Source organism: Suncus etruscus, chromosome 5 (assembly GCF_024139225.1).
Source record: "Suncus etruscus isolate mSunEtr1 chromosome 5, mSunEtr1.pri.cur, whole genome shotgun sequence".
Lineage (NCBI taxonomy): Eukaryota > Metazoa > Chordata > Mammalia > Eulipotyphla > Soricidae > Suncus > Suncus etruscus.
The window spans coordinates 151207029-151225174 of NC_064852.1; the positions used below are offsets into that span (position 1 = coordinate 151207029).

At 44.5% G+C, this 18146-nt stretch overlaps 2 protein-coding genes across 2 annotated transcripts in view; one reads left to right on the top strand and one right to left on the bottom strand.

Moving 5' to 3' along the window:
• Positions 1–631: 631 nt before the first annotated feature.
• On the bottom strand, positions 632–14133 carry LOC126008724 (40S ribosomal protein S26-like). Its single transcript, XM_049772952.1, has 3 exons — positions 14008–14133; positions 1094–1204; positions 632–874 (listed from the first exon to the last, which is right to left on the bottom strand). The coding sequence occupies exons 1-3, from the start codon at positions 14131–14133 to the stop codon at positions 632–634; spliced, it is 480 nt and encodes a 159-aa protein (XP_049628909.1).
• Positions 14132–18146, top strand: part of SNX31 (sorting nexin 31) — a 46695-nt gene continuing 42680 nt past the window's right edge. Inside the window, exons 1-2 of the mRNA XM_049772953.1 lie at positions 14132–14197; positions 14308–14382. Coding sequence (XP_049628910.1) covers positions 14132–14197; positions 14308–14382 — 141 coding nt within the window. The remainder of the gene's footprint in view (positions 14198–14307; positions 14383–18146) is intronic.

The window sequence follows — 18146 nt, forward strand, 5'->3', positions numbered from 1 at the left end:
CAAGGGACCATGTGGGTTGCTGGGAACCGAACCTAGCTCAGGCCTGGGTCAGCCATGCGCAAGGCAAATACCCTACTACTGTGCTTTCGCTCCTGCTCCAAGAAAATAAAACAACTAAAATAAAATACCTAGGAATAAATCTAACTAAGGAAAAGAAAGACCCATAACAGAAAACATTAAGATGCTAATGAAAGAAATGCAAAGCACAAGTAAACAGATCTTCTGTGCTTAGCAAGGGGAAGAATTCAAATTGCTAAGATGTTTGAAATGCTCAAATGCAGAACATATATTAGCAAATTAACTTAAAATCTTAACAATGACTCAGATACTGAATAACTGAAAAATATGGTGGTCATGTCAAGGGATAAAGAAAGGATGAGGGGCAATGGTTGAGGGGTGAGTAGTGAAATAAAGTTATATTTCCCAATACACAATCATACACAGGGAGATATTATTTTGCTGTAGGAATATGAAACTGTGCCACTGGGTCTAAAGGGGTGGACCTTGAGGGCATGAGGCTGCATGATGTCTGACAAAAAGACAAATGCCGAATGGTCTCATTTTTTTTTTTAAAGTATGAATTTCCATTTTATATCCCCTCAGAGGACTTTGTCTTTGATTCTTAATGTTTTTAGCTGCTTTGCATAGGTTTTGGTGGAGGTGTTGGGGCAGCAATCACAGGTCTGAACCTCCGTGGAGGTGTTTGATCCTGGCAGGCGTCAAGAGAGCGATTCTTTACTACCTTGCTTTGAGTTGCACAACTCACACAATAGAGTAACTTCACATACAGTTTGGGAAGTACATAAGCATTGAAGACGCTCACTTCAGAAATGTCCCTTATGGCAGTGGCCTCTATGATGTTTCCAATGACAAACTTCTTTTTTTTTTTTTTTTTTTTTTTTGGTTTTTGGTTTTTGGTTTTTGGGTCACACCTCGCAGCGCTCAGGGGTTCCTCCTTGTTCTCTTGTTCTACACTCAGAAATCACCCCCTGGCAGGTACAGGGGAACCACATGGGATGCCAGGATTCGAACCACCGTCCTTCCGCATGGAAGGCAGATGCCTTACCTGCAGGCTATCTCTCTGGCCCCTGACAAACTTCTTAATAGCTTTGTTCTTGGGCACAAACCGGGCATAGTTGGTGCAGTGAATTGGCTGCTCATGTCTCTTTTTGGCTCGCCCATTGTTCCTTCTTTTCTTGATCGCCTTGGAAGGGAAGACTCGAAAAAGGCTGATCTTACTTTTAAATGCTGTTACCCCTCCCCAATGCCATATGCTAATCTCACCTGGATGGTGAGACTCACCCACAGCTGGGAGGGGTCTGTGGTTGGTAATTAAGGAAGGGGTTTCCTAGGGGGAGGAGAGAGAAAGGAGACATAAGATGGATGCTGAGCAGCAGGAAAGAGGCTGCTTAGCTTAGAGGCCATGTGAAAAAAGCACTTGGCAATTGAGGCCTTGTAATAAAGCTGGATGTCTTCTGAAACTTAAACTGACTGCCTCTGGATCATTTCTTTGTCATCACCCTGCTACTACAACTGTGGGCTGAATTCAGGGGCTGCAGTCTCCTGGCTAAGCAGAGAAAGGCCTCACAGCCCTTCACCACTCTAGGACTCTATACTTAATAATTAATACAAACAAAATGCAACCTAAATATGCTCCCTACCATCCTAACAATAAACCACACACACCATACTCAGAGTTTAGAGGGCTGGTGAGTGAAATGGGTGAAAGGGGTTCAAAGATATAAATGCCCACTCATAAAATAAATCCTCAGCATGTAATGTACCCCAGCAATGTACCAAGGTAATGTAATGCATTAACCAGGGTTAATATTGTCTATATATTGGAAAGTGGCTAAGAGATTAAACCTTAAAAATTATGACAAGAAAAAAAGTTGCTTATGTGTGTGATAACAGAACTATAATCGAATTTATTGGTGTATATTTATTTTACACTCTTTAATACACACCATTATTTGTCATTATGTTGTACATTTGAAAACCAAAATCTCTCAAATTTATAACCTGAAGAGTGAAACTTTGTAAGTGCACACATATACCTAATAATGTAGTTAAAGATAGATTTAGTTCATCATAACTAGGCGATGGGAAGGTCTAGTGGCATATACAATTTTTGGGGGGGTCATACCCGGTAGCACTCAGGTTACTCCTGACTCTACAGTCAGAAATCGCTCCCGGCAGGCTTGGGGGAACCATATGGGATACCGGGATTCAAACCATCATCCTTCTGTGTGCAAGGCAAACACCCTGCTGCTGTACTATCTCTCCAGTCCTGTGGCATACACAAAAATTTTTATGGGACACAAGGTCATTCTCTAATGAGTTTTGCAGAACATCCAGCCTTAAGCTACCACTTTAGCTACAAGTGGTTATTCCTGACTCTATGCTCAGAAATCGCTCCTGGCAGGCTTGGGGGACCATATGGGATACCGGGATTCGAACCACGGACCTTCTGCATGCAAGGCAAAAGCCTTACCTTTATGCTATCTCTCCACCCCTAAAGTGGTAGGTAGTAGTACTTAACTGGAATTGTGACAGCTCAAATTCAGTCTTACAGGGGTCCAGAGTAGGGCATTTGCCTGTTTGCCTTGCACATGGCAGCCCCGGATTCAATCCTCGACATTCCATATGGTCCCCTGAGCACCACTAGGAGTGACCCCTGAGCATTACCAAGTTTAAAAACTTAAAACAAAACAAATTACCCTTTCCCCAACAAAAACAACCCTACAAATGTTCAAGATGTTCTCTAGGGGGTGCTGTTGCTTTCCTACTCCCTGCACTGAAGTTTGATCTGCGCTGTTTGATCTGCCAGGGGTCAACACTCCCAGCTTCAGGCACCAAGCTAGAGGAAGACACACAGAGGTAGCGGGAGAGGAAAGAAAAGACCTGGAGACCTCAGATCATTTCTTTGATCCCTATGCCAGCATATAGGTACCGTCTATATTCCTGCTCAAAAGAACATGCAGTCCCCCATTTTCCCTTTATTTTTTGTAATCCCTGGTGATGCTTAGGGATTCATTATTCTTAGCTCTGCCCTCAGGGATCATGCATCTCTCAGGTGATCATATGTGGTGCTGGATATCGAACCCAGGATGACCACATGCAAGACAAGTGCTTTATTCACTGTACTACCTCACTGGTCTTTCAATTCCTTTCCATTTGTTTGTTTGAATTATAATTATTTTGGTTTCTGACATTTTGGTTTGTTGTTATGCCACAATGACAATAGAAATGGGGCCAATATTTTGCAGAAGGAAAAAAAAGGGATGAAGTAGAGGATACTGTGTTCCAGGAGATCAGAAAGTCTATGAAGAAATAGCTCTATTTTATTTTTCTCATGGATCTGGCCTATTCCTCCTAGTGCCACTCACCCCCATGTTCCTATATTATGGCCAAGTTCCTTGAGTATAGCTGATTGGACAAGGCAAAATTGACCAATCAGCTTCTCTTCTTCCCATGCATGTTTAAACTATGGCCAATGAGCTGAATCTAATCTCTAGGGTGAGAAACATAACATGAAAGCCAGGGAGGTAAAGGAAGAAAAGTGTGTTGTTTTTCTACTTGATTTAGGTAAACGCAGAAAACTTATTAGTAGTTATTTATTTATTTATTTTTGGTCACGCCCAGGGGTTACTCCTGGCTCTGCTCTCAGAAATTGCTCTTGGCAGGCTCAGGGGACCATATGGGATGCCGGGATTTGAACCACTGTCCCATCCTGGATCAGCTGCATGCCAGGCAAATGACCTATCGCTGTGCTATATTTCCAGACCCCGCTTATCAGCAGTTATGAAGAAGTGGGTAAAGAGTTCTTTGAGAAAGCCTGACTCTAAGTATACTTCTTTCAATTCACACTGTCTGCGGGCTCTTCAATCATTTCTACCACTTGCCCCTAAACAATTGGAAGCTAACACCTCAACCCACTAGGTAATATTTTATATTCATTCCTCATAGAAAATACTTTATCGGGCCCAGAGAGATAGCACAGCGGCGTTTGCCTTGCATGCAGCCGATCCAGGACCAAAGGTGGTTGGTTCAAATCCCGGTGTCCCATATGGTCCCCCGTGCCTGGCAGGAGCTATTTCTGAGCAGACAGCCAGGAGTAACCCCTGAGCACCGCCGGGTGTGGCCCAAATACCAAAAAAAAAAAAAAAAGTTTATCCAGGTGTCATGCAGACTGTTGAGGAGGAGAGACTGGGGGGAAGAATGGGTCACCCCTTGCAGAATTATCTCTGGGGTTGGGCCCTGCCACCGCCACTGGTGCCTTGGACTATAGGACTGCTGTGTATGCCATTCATCCTAGGTAGAAAGTCTATAAAATGAAGGGGAAAAAAGTAAATTCTTCCCTGCATTCAAGAAGAACTGCAAAGAACTCCAAATAATCACAAGACCGAGGGGAAAAAAAGAATGGAGGTAACCCAGATTCAAGATTACTGTACAAAGTTACAATGATCAAAACAGAATGGTATTGGATCAAAATGGATAAGATCAATGTACTAGACTTGAAAACCTAGAAGTAAACCCACACATGTGAGCGAGGGGGTGTTAATTTATGGCCAAGTTTTAGTGCCTAATGCAGAAAAATTTCAACAAATGATGTATCGAAAATTGGAAAGCCACAAGACAAAAGAAAGAAATTACACCACAATCTTACAACACACACAAGAATTAGTTCTGTATAAAAACTTGGATGCAAAATCTAAGTCTAAAAGAAAATGTAGGTGAAATATTCTGTGACATTTTGACTTCGATTTGGGGGACACTTGAGTCCAATAGCAAAAGAAACAAAAATAAGCACAACAACAACAACAACAAAAATGGAAGAGTATCAAACTAAATAGGCTCTTCACAGCTAGAAGAAACCATTGTGCAAGTGAACCTACCCCTCATTGAACAGGAGGAAATGTTCAGACTCCACCCAGCTGACAAGGAGTTAATATCCAAACTATAGAAAGAAGTCATAGCTCTGCAAAGACACTAGGACGTCATTGATGCTGCAAGACTTTTGAGAGACCTTTGCTCTCTGTGGAGCCCAGGCCAGTTCACCCTGCTGAACCAGCTGGGGCTGCAACCTGCATTGACTTTGCGCCAGTAACTTCCTGACCAGAGATGCAGACAAGCAGATTGCTCTCAAGTTCAGGTTTATTTAACCAGAACTGAAGCGTGAGAAAAGACTGTCGATGGGAAGGATCCCAGCATGTTCTTCTTGGCTGCTGTGTTTATCCTAGTTACCTGCAGCAATATTCGGGCAACAAGATCTTGAGAGAAAGGTTTCCTGGAATTGGAGATAGTACAGTGGGAAGGTGTTACCTTGCATACTCGCAACCTAGGAATCAGGGTTGGCTGTGTGCCAGGCCAGCACCTTACTCACTGTACTATCTTGGTTCTCCTAATGGAGGTTCAATCCCAGGTTCATATACAGTTCCCTGAGCCCCAGCAGAGCACAGAGCCAGGAAAAAGCCCTGAGAACTGCTTGGTATGGCCCAAAATCAGAGAGAGAGAGAGAGAGAGAGAGAGAGAGAGAGAGAGAGAGAGAGAGAGAGAGAGAGAGAGAGAGAGAAACAGAGAGAGAAACAGAGAGAGAAACAGAGAGAGAGAAACAGAGAGAGAGAAACAGAGAGAGAGAAACAAAGAGAGAAACAGAGAGAGAGAAACAGAGAGAGAGAAACAGAGAGAGAGAAACAGAGACAGAAACAGAGACAGAGAGACAGAGACAGAGACAGAGATACAGAGAGAAAAACAGAGACAGAGATAGGGAGAAAAACAGAGATGAGAAAGAGACTTTCAATAAAGAAGGTACAAGTGGCAAGGAATGCCAGTTGTGTGTGCTTGCAACAGATGAAGAGACTAGTGGGGTAATCCTAGCTTTTAGGGAACATCTGTAGAAACCTCGCATCTTTGAATAGGAATGGTAGGGTTCTTTAGGATTATTCCATTAAGAAAAGAGATATTGTCCCTGTTTGTTATTATTCATTATTATTATTTTGGTCACACCCAGTGGTGCTCTGGACCTACTCCTGGCTCTCTATGATCAGGGATCACTCTTGGCAGTACTCAGGGGACTATATGGGGTTTCAGGGGTTGAATTCATGTCAGCCACTCTGGCCCCATTTCCCCTTTTTATCATAAAATACAGAGATATGTCTCAGAGATCATCATAGGCTTCCAGTTTTCAAGGAGTTATTTGTAATAGTTCAAAATATTTCTTAAAACAAACATAAAGCTCCACTGTAGTAGGACTGGGATTGGGACAGAAATTTAGTAAGCCTAAAACTCAACTATGAAGAACATTGTAAATTATGGTGTCTTACTAAAAAAAAGTGGGTTTTAATGTGACATTGCCAGCTAATATCTCCACACCCAGAAATAGAAACAATTCAAATGCCCAAAGACAAATTAATAAATTTTGAAGACAAATGTGATATATGCACTTAATAGAATACTATACAACTGTAAGAATAATAAAATATTATGGTTTGCTGCAATATGAAACTGGAGTTAAATGAAATAAGTCAGAGGAAGAAGAATACTAGATGATCTTTCTCATTTGTTATATAGGACAAAACCAGGCAAGAGACAGTATACAACAATGACAAACCCTTGGCCTTGGGTTACAAAACCAATCACCAAGCAATGGAGGAAATTATAAGATGGGCTAGGGATAACACTAGTATAGTTGTGAGTGTGGGGACTTGGGGCATTAGTATTATATACTAATACCATAAACTTGAACATTATTGCTACCTTGTTATCCAGACTATTAAAAATATAAAAGTTCTTTTTGTTTGTTTGTTTTTGGGCCATACTCAGGGGATACTCCTGGCTCTGCACTCACAAATCGCTCTTGGCAGGTTTTGGGACCATGTGGGATGCCAGAGATCAAACTCAAATCCGCCTCATGCAAGGCAAAAGCCTTACCCACTGTGCTATTGCTCTGGCCCCATATATTAAAATTATTAAGCCAAAATCTGGATCAGAAGGCCAAACCAGAAACATGCTAAGGGTCTATCAAGACAAAACAGAGAAAAACATGCTAAAGACAGACCACACACAATTGGGAGCTCCTGGATTCAGACCAGGTTGGGGGTAGGCGACATCACCTGGGTTGGTTTGTGTATGTTCCCACGAGAACAAAATCACCTAATGATGATGCAGGACTGAGTTTTTTCTTTTCTTTTCTTTTTTTTTCCTGTTTGCAGATGATGCTTATCTTTATTGGCCACAGGTAGGTTTTTTGCTTTTCTGTATAAAGGTAGCAATTGCATAGCAGAAAAATTTGATCGTGTGTGTGTGTGTGTGTGTGTGTGTGTGTGTGTGTGTGTGTGTATTGCTTGCAAGTTTTCTTACAAAAGTGCTTCCCAATCATGGTGGAAAATACAGATAAAAGAGAAGACAGTTCAGGGGCCTGAGCGGTGGCGCAAGTGGAAGGGCATCTGCCTTGCACATGCTAGCCTAGGATGGACTGCTGTTCGATTCCCCAGTGTCCCAAATGGTTCCCCAAACCAGGACCGATAAGAGAGAGAGAGAGAGAGAGAGAGAGAGAGAGAGAGAGAGAGAGAGAGAGAGAGAGAGAGAGAGAGAGAGGTCAGTTCAAAAGCTTCCTCCCACCCCAAGACTCAAAGTAGTGACTATTGTTTATGTTTTGGGGGTATACCTAGGACATGCTTCTGGTACAAATTTGGTTTCTACTGTGTGTGTGTGTTTTGGGCTACAACTGGCTATTTTCAGGGATCACTCCTGGGGGACTCAGGGGACATTATAGGATGATGGGGATTAAATCAAGATTGACCAATGTAAGGCAACCACCCTCCCAACTGTACTATCACTCTAGCCACACTTTAAAAAAATTTTTTTAGGGCCCGGAGAGATAGCACAGCGGCGTTTGCCTTGCAAGCAGCCGATCCAGGACCAAAGGTGGTTGGTTCGAATCCCGGTGTCCCATATGGTCCCCCGTGCCTGCCAGGAGCTATTTCTGAGCAGACAGCCAGGAGTAACCCCTGAGCAATGCCGGGTGTGACCCAAAAACCAAAAAAAAAAATTTTTTTTTTAATTTAAACCATTGTGATTTAAAAATGTATTCGTAGTAGTTTTAGACATAGAATGTTATAACACCAATCCTATCACCAGCACCAGAGTCAACCTCCGTCCACCAATCTTCCCATGCCACCACCCACCACCCCAGCCTGCCTTCATAACAGGCACCATTTTAAGTTTGGTTGTTCCAGTTTGGGTTTCATGATTTTATTGTTGTTGACTCTGGCTGGGATATTTAGTTAGATTCCCTTTTATTTGGGGGGGGGGGATATTGGGTCAAACCTGGTGGTGCCCAGGGGTTATTCCTGGCTCTGCATTCAGAAATCCCTTCTGGCAGGGCCAGAGAGATAGCATTGTGGTAGGGCGTTTGCCTTGCATGCAGCCAATTCAGGACAGACAGTGGTTTGAATCCCTGCATCCCATATCCCATATGGTTGGTCCCCTGAGCCTGCCAGGAGCAATTTCTTTTTTTTTTTGGGGGGGGGGGTCACACCCGGCAGCACTCAGGGGTTACTCCTGGCTCTATGCTCAGAAATTGCTCCTGGTAGGCTCGGGGGACCATATGGGATGCCTGGATTCGAACCACTGACCTTCTCCATGCAAGGCAAACACCTTACCTTCATGCTATCTCTCTGGCCCCCCAGGAGCAATTTCTGAATGCAGAGCCAGGAGTAACCCCTGAGGGCCACCAGTGTGACCCAAAAACAACAACAGAGAGAGAGAGAGAGAGAGAGAGAGAGAGAGAGAGAGAGAGAGAGAGAGAGAGAGAGAGAGAGAGAGAGAGAGAGAGAGAGAGAAATCCCTCCAGGCAAGCTTGGGGACCATGTGGGATGCTGGGAATTGAACCCAGGTCCATCCTGAGTCGGCCGCTTGCAAGGCAAACGCCCACCACTATGCTATCTCTCTGGCCTCTAGTTCTGTCTTTTTTTTTTAACACCACCAGTTCATCTGAGACCCCCTTCTAATTTTGACTCTGGATTTCTACATTCCTTCCCCCATCCATTACCCCCAGATGAGCTCTTTCATTGGTTTTTGGGTCACACCTGGCAGTGCTCAGGAGTTACTCCTGGCTCTAAGGCTCAGAAATCGCTGCTGGCAGGCACAGGGGACCATATGGGATGCCGAGATTCGAACCACCGTCCTTCTGCATGAAAAGCAAATGTCTTACCTCCATGCTATCTCTCCGGCCCTAGATAAGCTCTTTATAACATAGGCAGTTTCCTGCTAACACTTCTCAGGGTCCCAGTGTGATAGTCTTGTAGCCCATTCTAATCCAGGGGCGACTCATGGACGGGTGTGTGGGTGTGTAGGGGGCAAGTCCACAGGGAAGAAGGTTCCTATGGACATGGGATTTATCTCAGAGCTAAGCAGGGTATCATTCCAGAACGCTCCTGTTATTCCCACTCCCCAATACCTGAATGAAAAGAACAGTGACACCCCTGTCCACCCAAGTCTTCTTCAGCTCTTTCATACTAGCCATTGCTTTAATCTACATGGGACTCTGAATTTTTTTGGGGTGGGGGGACTCTGAAGTCTTGAGAGCCAAAGAGATGATAGCACAGGGCTTAAGGGCTTGTCCATAGCAGACCCTGGTTCAATCCCTAAAATTGCATAGGCTTCCCTAAATTCACCAGGAGTGACCCCTGAGCACAGAGCCAGGAATAAGCCCTGAGAATCCCCTGGGTGGATCATTTAAAAAAAATCTTGGGGCTGGAACAGTGGTGCAAGCTGTAAGGCATCTGCCTTGCATGCATTAGCCTAGAACAGTCTGCGGTTCGATCCCCCGGCATCCCATCTGATTCCCCAAGCCAGGAGCGATTTCTGAGCTCATAGCCAGGAGTAACCTCTGAGCATCATCCGAAAAACCAAAATAAAAAAAAAAATTAAGTCTTCTTAGACAAATTATTTTCATGCCTGTCTAGCTCAGCTGAAAATGCATCATAATATCAGCTGGATTCCTACAAGCTGATCAGCCACAGGGTACATAGTCAGTTCCCCAAAGAAAACAAAATAAAAATGAAACTTAAGTTCTCCCAGGTGATCCCCCTGTGTATGGGGGTACTGTCTACCCCCATTTGGATCTCTGAATGTCCTGCAGTGTTGGTGATCCAGGCAGTCCCAAGCTCAGGCATAGTCACAACTAAAGCCACATACATGCAGCTGTCAATAAATCAGGCAGGCGGAGGCAGAAAAGGCTCTGTGATCTGACCTTTCTGATGTTGATGGTTTCAACCTTTGTTGAAAGCTGCATGGTTTGGGAGCTCCTTGGGCTGTGCCCAGTGTCTTGCTTGTGTTGAGTCAGTCTGAGTTTTGGGGAAGTGGTCTCTTGGAAAATTCCTATCCCCCTCTCCTTAGCATTTTCTGCTTGAGTCCAAAGTGAGGCTGGGAGACTCCTTGATTTCTCTGAGAAGCAGGGGTACACTACCAGAACCTATCAGGACCTGATAGATGTGGGAGCTGGGGGTTCACATCAGGAAGTATAGGCGAAGGAGGGGGTCTATGAAGAGTGAGTGGAGCAGGGGTAGGGGGAAGTGGAGCGCTGAGGGTCTTTAAGGAGGGCCATGAGGCCTATATGACACCAGGGAAGCACTTTGTTGTTTTCTTTTTGTTTGTATTTTTTGGGGTTTTGTTTGTTTTGGGTTTTTTGGGCCACACCCAGTAACGCTCAGGGGTTACTCCTGGCTATGCGTTCAGAAGTCGCTCCTGGCTTGGGAGCACTTTAATCCTGAGTTCCAGGGCAGACTGACCATAGCTACCTTGAACAGACAGAGTATAGGGGAGCCTGGGGCCCACACTGTCAGCATTGTCCTCTGCATTCAGCAGAAGTGACAACAGTCTCCCAAGTACTCATACCATCAACTGAGTCAGGCAGCCAAATCCTTTCCTGGGGAGGGGTTTGAGACTACTCCTTGTGAGTAGAGGTTCTCTGAATACTGCTGGTCATTCTTAGTTCTTCGTAACTTCCTGATTTGCAGTGCAGAGACCTGGAAGGAAAAAAAAAACAAACATGTTTATGCTCTGCACTGGAAAATCATGAAGCTTTTTCAAATCCAAAATTTGGTGCTCCCGGGGATGATTCATTGCCCCTGGCACACCTGTTGCCTGTCCCGTTTGGGCCTGTTAGAGCATCACAAGTGTCTCCTGTGGTCCCCTTACGGCCACTAGAAAACCAAGCTTACAGACAGATTACAGTAGTCTAGGCAGCCTTGAATTGATACTCCTTACGTTTCTCTATACGCGTCTCCTTATGCTTTTCCTTGCTCACAGCAACACCCAAATCACTCAAGGGAAGTGGATGCTGAATGTCAAGCCAGAGCGGAGGCACCCGAGTGGTGTTGAGTGCACCCCCTCTCCTGGGAAGAAAACAGGAATTCCCCATGAACAATGCTCAGCCCAAGAAGGGCAGCAGGGTGAGCCTCGTATGGGTTGCAGCCCAGATATCCTGGCTTAGCTATCTTACCCCACCAGCAACACCCTACCCAGACACCTCAAGAACAGATGCAAGAGGGCTGCCATCTTGAACATTACCCAGCAAATCACCTGGAAGCCCGGAGCCCACTTGGCCAAGTAGAGTGGAGGATCCCTAGTCAGAACCCACTCAGCTTATCCACTTGGCTGTTTTGGATTTATTTGTGAGCTCCACCCATCTGTCCTCAGGGTTTACTCCGGTTTTTGTGCCCAGGAATCACTCCTGGAAGTACTCAGGATACCACGTGCAGTGCTCAGGATTGAACTCAGACGGATGGACTGCATACAAGGCAAGCACCTTAATCCCTGTCCCATCTCTCCAGCCCAGTGTATTATGGGAAAAGTGGGGTTTGCTTTGGGAACCACACCTGACAGTGCTCTGAGGTCTGAGCTCAGGGATCAGAATCACTCCTGGCTGTACTTGGGTGTTAAGGTAGAGAAGGAACCATTATGACATTGAGAGTTAGGAATGATCATTCTGGACACGAACCGAGTACTAAGAGGAGATAAAGTGATATGCATGCTACTCCTTCAGTAAGAATATTACAAACCAGTGTCTAAAAAGAAGAGAGAGAAAGACACAAAGAGAATGAGAGAGAGAGAGAGACAGAGAGAGACAAAGAGAGAGAGAGAGAGACAGAGAAAGAGACAGAGAGGAGAATGTTTGCCAGAGGCAGGCATTGGGGAAAGCAGGGTTGGGTGCTGACATTGTATGACTGAAACTCAGTCATGAACAACTTTGTAAAAGTATCCATGATGATTCAATTTTAAAAATTATATATGATATATAAAAGATAAGGTATTTCTTCATTCAAGGGTGCAGGAAGTGCAGAGCAAAACCTGCAATTGGCCCTATATCGGGACTGTTGGTGCTGCCAGAATAAACTGGGTTTACAGCAACCACAGCCTTGCACTAGGCAGTGTCAACTTCTCTCTCTCTCTCTCTCTCTCTCTCTCTCTCTCTCTCTCTCTCTCTCTCTCTCTCTCTCTCTCTGTCTCTCTGTCTCTCTCTCTGTCTCTCTCTGTCTCTCTCTCTCTGTCTCTCTATCTCTCTGTCTCTCTCTGTCTCTGTCTCTCTGCCTCTCTCTGTCTCTCTGCCTCTCTCACCCCCAAAGTGCTTGTTTTTAGAAAATGGTGATCTCATACCTCTGTGGTATATAAACTAGCTGGACAAGGAAATGCAAGATAGTAAATAGGGGGCGGGATAATTCAATAAACCTTATCACAGAATATAGGAGAGAGGACAGAGAAGAAAAAACATGGAGCTGGCTAGCAAGAAGTGGCCCTCAAGTGGGGTGGGGGGCAGAACCACAAGCCTGGGATTCCTGGGGGGGGGATCCTGACCAGCGACTCTGAGAGCAGGAGATTCCCAAGCACAACAGCCTAAGGGGGAAAACTGCCTGTCAGGGGTCAGGCTGGGGGTGTGGGGAGGGGGTGCAGGGAGAAGGGAACATGGGAACGCTGTTGGTTCGGGCACTAGACAGATTCTGCCTAAAATTCAACTGCGAAGACCTTTGCAAATGAGAGTGTCTTAATGAAAAAAAATTTAAGTTTCCTTGTTTGTTCTTGGGCCTCACTCGGCGGTGCTCAGAGGTGGATTTCTGCTCTCAGTAATTCTTCCTGGAGCCTTGTGGGGGTACATATGGGATGCCGAGGGCCGAGGATGGAACCTGGTCTATTACTTGCAAGGCCAGAGCCCTCCAAGGATATTTACTATCCGATGCTCCCGGCCTGCAAGGAGGATTTTTGCACGGGTTCAAGGAGCCCTGGGGGGGATACATATATTTATAATTTATAAAAATGTCTATTTATATTTATTATATATGTGTTTTATATATGCAATATGTACTACCACTTCAAGGAGCTCTGGGGGGGATACATATATTTATAATTTATAAAAATGTCTATTTATATTTATTATATATGTGTTTTATATATGCAATATGTACTACCACTTCAAGGAGCTCTGGGGGGGATACATATATTTATAATTTATAAAAATGTCTATTTATATTTATTATATATGTGTTTTATATATGCAATATGTACTACCACTTCAAGGAGCTCTGGGGGGGATACGTATATTTATAATTTATAAAAATGTCTATTTATATTTATTATATATGTGTTTTATATATGCAATATGTACTACCACTTCAAGGAGCTCTGGGGGGGATACATATATTTATAATTTATAAAAATGTCTATTTATATTTATTATATATGTGTTTTATATATGCAATATGTACTACCACTTCAAGGAGCTCTGGGGGGGATACGTATATTTATAATTTATAAAAATGTCTATTTATATTTATTATATATGTGTTTTATATATGCAATATGTACTACCACTTCAAGGAGCTCTGGGGGGGATACGTATATTTATAATTTATAAAAAGGTCTATTTATATTTATTATATATGTGTTTTATATATGCAATATGTACTGCCACCCCACCCCAGCCTCTCCCCACCCCCGGGACCGTACACGCTCCTCCCCCGGGTCTGGGGACACAGCCACTTGTCGGGGCGGGACCAGCCGCACCCCTCGGGTCCGAGTCTTGGGGAGCAGCGCGCCTCCCGCCCGCATCCCTGCTCGGGCCGCCGCCAGCATGAAGCTGCACTTCTGCATCCCGGTGACCCAGCAGCTGCCCGACGCTCTGGGGGGCCGCTATGTGGTGCGTGCTCTGGGGTGCCCTGCAGCCCCCCACCCGGGGTCAGATGGGGGGGCCGAGGCTGCTTGCTGGACCCACTGACCCTGGGGGGGCCGGGCGCGGGGTGTTCGCAGCTCTACTCCGTGTACCTGGATGGCTTTCTCCTCTGCAGGCTGCGCTACAGCCAGCTGCACAGCTGGAACCAACAGGTGAGCAGGAGGGACAGCTGGGGTCCGGAGCTGTGCGGCCGCACGTCCCCCTGGAAGTCCTAGTCCTTGAACCCCTTGGCTCCAGGCCTTCCTGTGAGCTCCAGTCCTGCAGCTGAGACCCTGGTGCTCTCTTTCCGACCCAGCCTACATCCTCTCCCCCTCATGGTGCTGGGTCGTGGGGAACCCTTCTCCAGGCCTGTTGCAGTGCCCCATTTATAGTGAGCACAGGGAAGTAAGTTCTGAAGAGTCCTGGGTGTGAGCATTTATTTTGGCAAAGATTATTATTATTATTTATTATCATCATCATCATTTTTTGGTATGTTTTGGGGCCACACTCTGCAGTGTTCAGGGGTTACTCCTGGCTCTCACTCAGAAATCGCTCCCAGCAGGCTCGGGGGACCATATGGATTGCTGTTGATAGAACCCTGGTCCATCGCAGGTCAACCATGTGCAACCCTATGCAAAGGCCCTACGGCTGTGCTGTCTCTCCCACTCTCTCTCTCTCCCCCGTTATTTATTAAAACAGTGGCCCCTGGAGGGATTTCAGATTGATTCGTGTTGACCTAAGTTTTAATCATCCCATTTGTTTTTGTGTAGAAACAAGCAATAGGAAGTCGATTTGTTGATGCCTACAAGGGGGCAGGCTAGGGTGGTGGGTGGGAAATTCGGGACACTGGTGAAGGGAAGGTCACACTGGTGGTGAGATTGTGTTGGAACATTTAATGCCTGAAACGACTGTATCATGCACAACTTGGTAAATCACAGTGTTTTAGTAAAAGTTAAGGGGGAAATGCCTTAACTAGAGGCAATTTAAGTAAACACACACACACACTAACAAGACAAAACCAAATTAAAAATAAACAAATAATACAATATCCTAGGGAAATGTGAGTTGCAGTTCAACAGCAAAATTTTAAAATTTTGCTTACTTTATTTACATTTTGATTGGGGGCCACGTCTGGTGGCACGTGGGGGCTACTTCTGACTCTGAGATTGCTCCTGATGCTCAGGGGTTACTCCTTGCTTTACATTCAGGAATTATTTCTGGTGCTGCTCAGGGTTCCATATGGGATGTCAGGGATTAAACCTGGTGCAAGAACACTCAAGGCAAATACACAAAAACAAACAAACAAACAAAAAAGAAATTGCTCCTGGCTTGGGGTACCATATGGGATGCTAGGGATTGAACTGTGGTCTGTCCTAGGTCAGCCGCTTGCAAGGCAAAAGTCCTACCACTGTGCTACCAGTCCAGCCCCAAAACTGTTTACCTTTTAAGAAATTAAAATTAAAAATAAAGGGGTGGAGAGATAGCATGGAGGTAAGGTGTTTGCCTTGCATGCAGAAGGACGGTGGTTCGAATCCCGGCATCCCATATGGTCCCCTGAGCCTGCCAATAGCAATTTCTGAGCGTAGAGCAGGAGTAACCCTTGAGTGCTGTTGGGTGTGACCCAAAAACCAAAATAAATAAATAATAATAAAATAAAAAATAAAAATAAAAACAGGATCGAGAGGTAGTACAGGAGATAAGGCACTTGTCTTGCATATGGCCAACCCAGGTTCAATTCCCAGGACTTCATGTGCTTTCCTGAGCACTGCCAGAGGTGGTCACTGAGCACAGAGCCAGGAGTAAGCCTTGAGCACTGCTAGATATTCTCCTCACCAAAAACAAACAAACAAAAACAAACAAAACAAACAAACCAACCTTCAAAAAACCCCAAACAGTAGGAAATTGTCAAGCTATTTTACAAAGTTGCTGATTCATTTTGTATTTTCTCTTGGAGAAAACCTTTTAAACTTCTGCAACTAAATATTGACATAAAATTAAAATCTCCTCTAAATCAAATACCAAATAAAAAAATAAATCAAATGTCAATGTAGCAAACCAAACAAAGTATATCAGGAAGCTATGTATTTTTGTTTGTTTGTTTGTTTGGTTTTTGGTTTTGAGGCTACAACTGGCATGCCTAGGGCTTTCTCCTGGATTTCTGCTCAGGAATTACTCCTCTATGGCTAGGCAGACCACATGGAATGATGCACATCAAACATGGATTGTCTATGTGCCAGGCAAATGCCTACCTGCTATGCTATCTCTCCTGCCCCAGGAAACTATGTCTTTAATTGTCTTTTAGAGGTTAAATCATCCCTGCCCAGTTAGAACTTTCTGTGCTATGGAAATGCTCTATTTTGCTACTTCTCCTTCATGCACAACTTGACACATTTGGAGTGGTTGTGGAATCTTGGAAACATGGCCAGTGTGATAAGGAGCTGGATATTAACCATGAGGTTTCAATGTAAGTGGTACCAGGGGTCTATTAGACGTTCCATCAGGCACAATTCTAGGTCACTGTGAGGATTTTATTCTTCCTTAGAGTACAGAATGATGGAAAGGGTCTTCATAGATGCTTTATTAGGGGGCCGAGGCCAGAGAAGAACCAGCAGTTGAAAAGTCCCCACAATAAACTGGGAAAAGATGCCCACACTTTGGTCCCAGCCCATGGCAGTGAGTCATGGTGGCAAGCAGAGCTGACTTTTGCATTGAAGGTCTGTATAAGGCAGAGATTTGACACATATTGGTGAAAAAGGCCACAGAATTACAATTCAACCTGTTGAGGTCTCATTTAGCCTGCTCTCATTTTCTTTAAGTCATTCACCAAGAATATGGCTGGCATTTGGTCTTTGTTTTCCTGTTCCGGGGCACCTTGATATGACAAGTTTTTTTTTTTTTTTTTTCGTTTTTGTTTTTGAGTCACACCTGGCAGCGCTCAGGAACCCCTGGCTCTAAGCTCAGAAATCGCTCCTGGCAGGCTCAGGGAACCATATGGGATGCCGGGATTCAAACCACTGTTCTGCATGCAAGGCAAATGCCCAACCTCCATGCTATCTCTCCGGCCCCTTCTTTCTATTTTTCTTTTTTTGGCCACACCGGTTTGATGCTCAGGGGTTACTCCTGGCTAAGCGCTCAGAAATTGCCCCTAGCTTGGGCAGACCATATGGGACACTGGGGGATCGAACCTCGGTCCTTCCTTGGCTAGCGCTTGCAAGGCAGACACCTTACCTCTAGCACCACCTCACCAGCCCCCTTTATTTTTTCTTAAATTTTATTTATTCTCTTCCTTTTTTATTTATATTCTTTTTTTCTTATTTTTTTAAATATTTTTTATTGGGCCTGGAGAGATAGCACAGCGGCATTTGCCTTGCAAGCAGCCGATCCAGGACCAAAGGTTGTTGGTTCAAATCCCGGTGTCCCATATGGTCCACCGTGCCTGCCAGGAGCTATTTCTTTCTTTCTTTTTTATTTTTTTTAATTTTTTTTTTCAGGAGCTATTTCTGAGCAGCCAGCCAGGAGTAACCCCTGAGCACCACCGGGTGTGGCCCAAAAACAAAAACAAAAACAAAATTATTTAAGTAACATGATTATAGTTTGGGTTACAGTCACAAATAGAATGCCCCCCTTCACCAGTGTAACATTCCCCCCTTCCAGTGCCCCCCCACCCCCTGCCTGTATTAGAGACAGGCATTCTACTATAGTTATTTGTTTTTAAGTTAAGTAAAAAATGTTTTTCTTAAAGAATAAGGGTTAAAGAAAAAATAGTAAAAGTGTGACAGTGGCAATCGCAGTTGTTTGCATAGGCCCAGAAAAAAAATGGGGAAAACAGAAAGAAAAAAAAAACCCTTGACCTGATTACAAGAAGGCCTCACCCCCGAGGTTTATTGGCATAAGACCAACTCTGGGCTCCAGGCATACCAGTCTGTTACTATTTTTT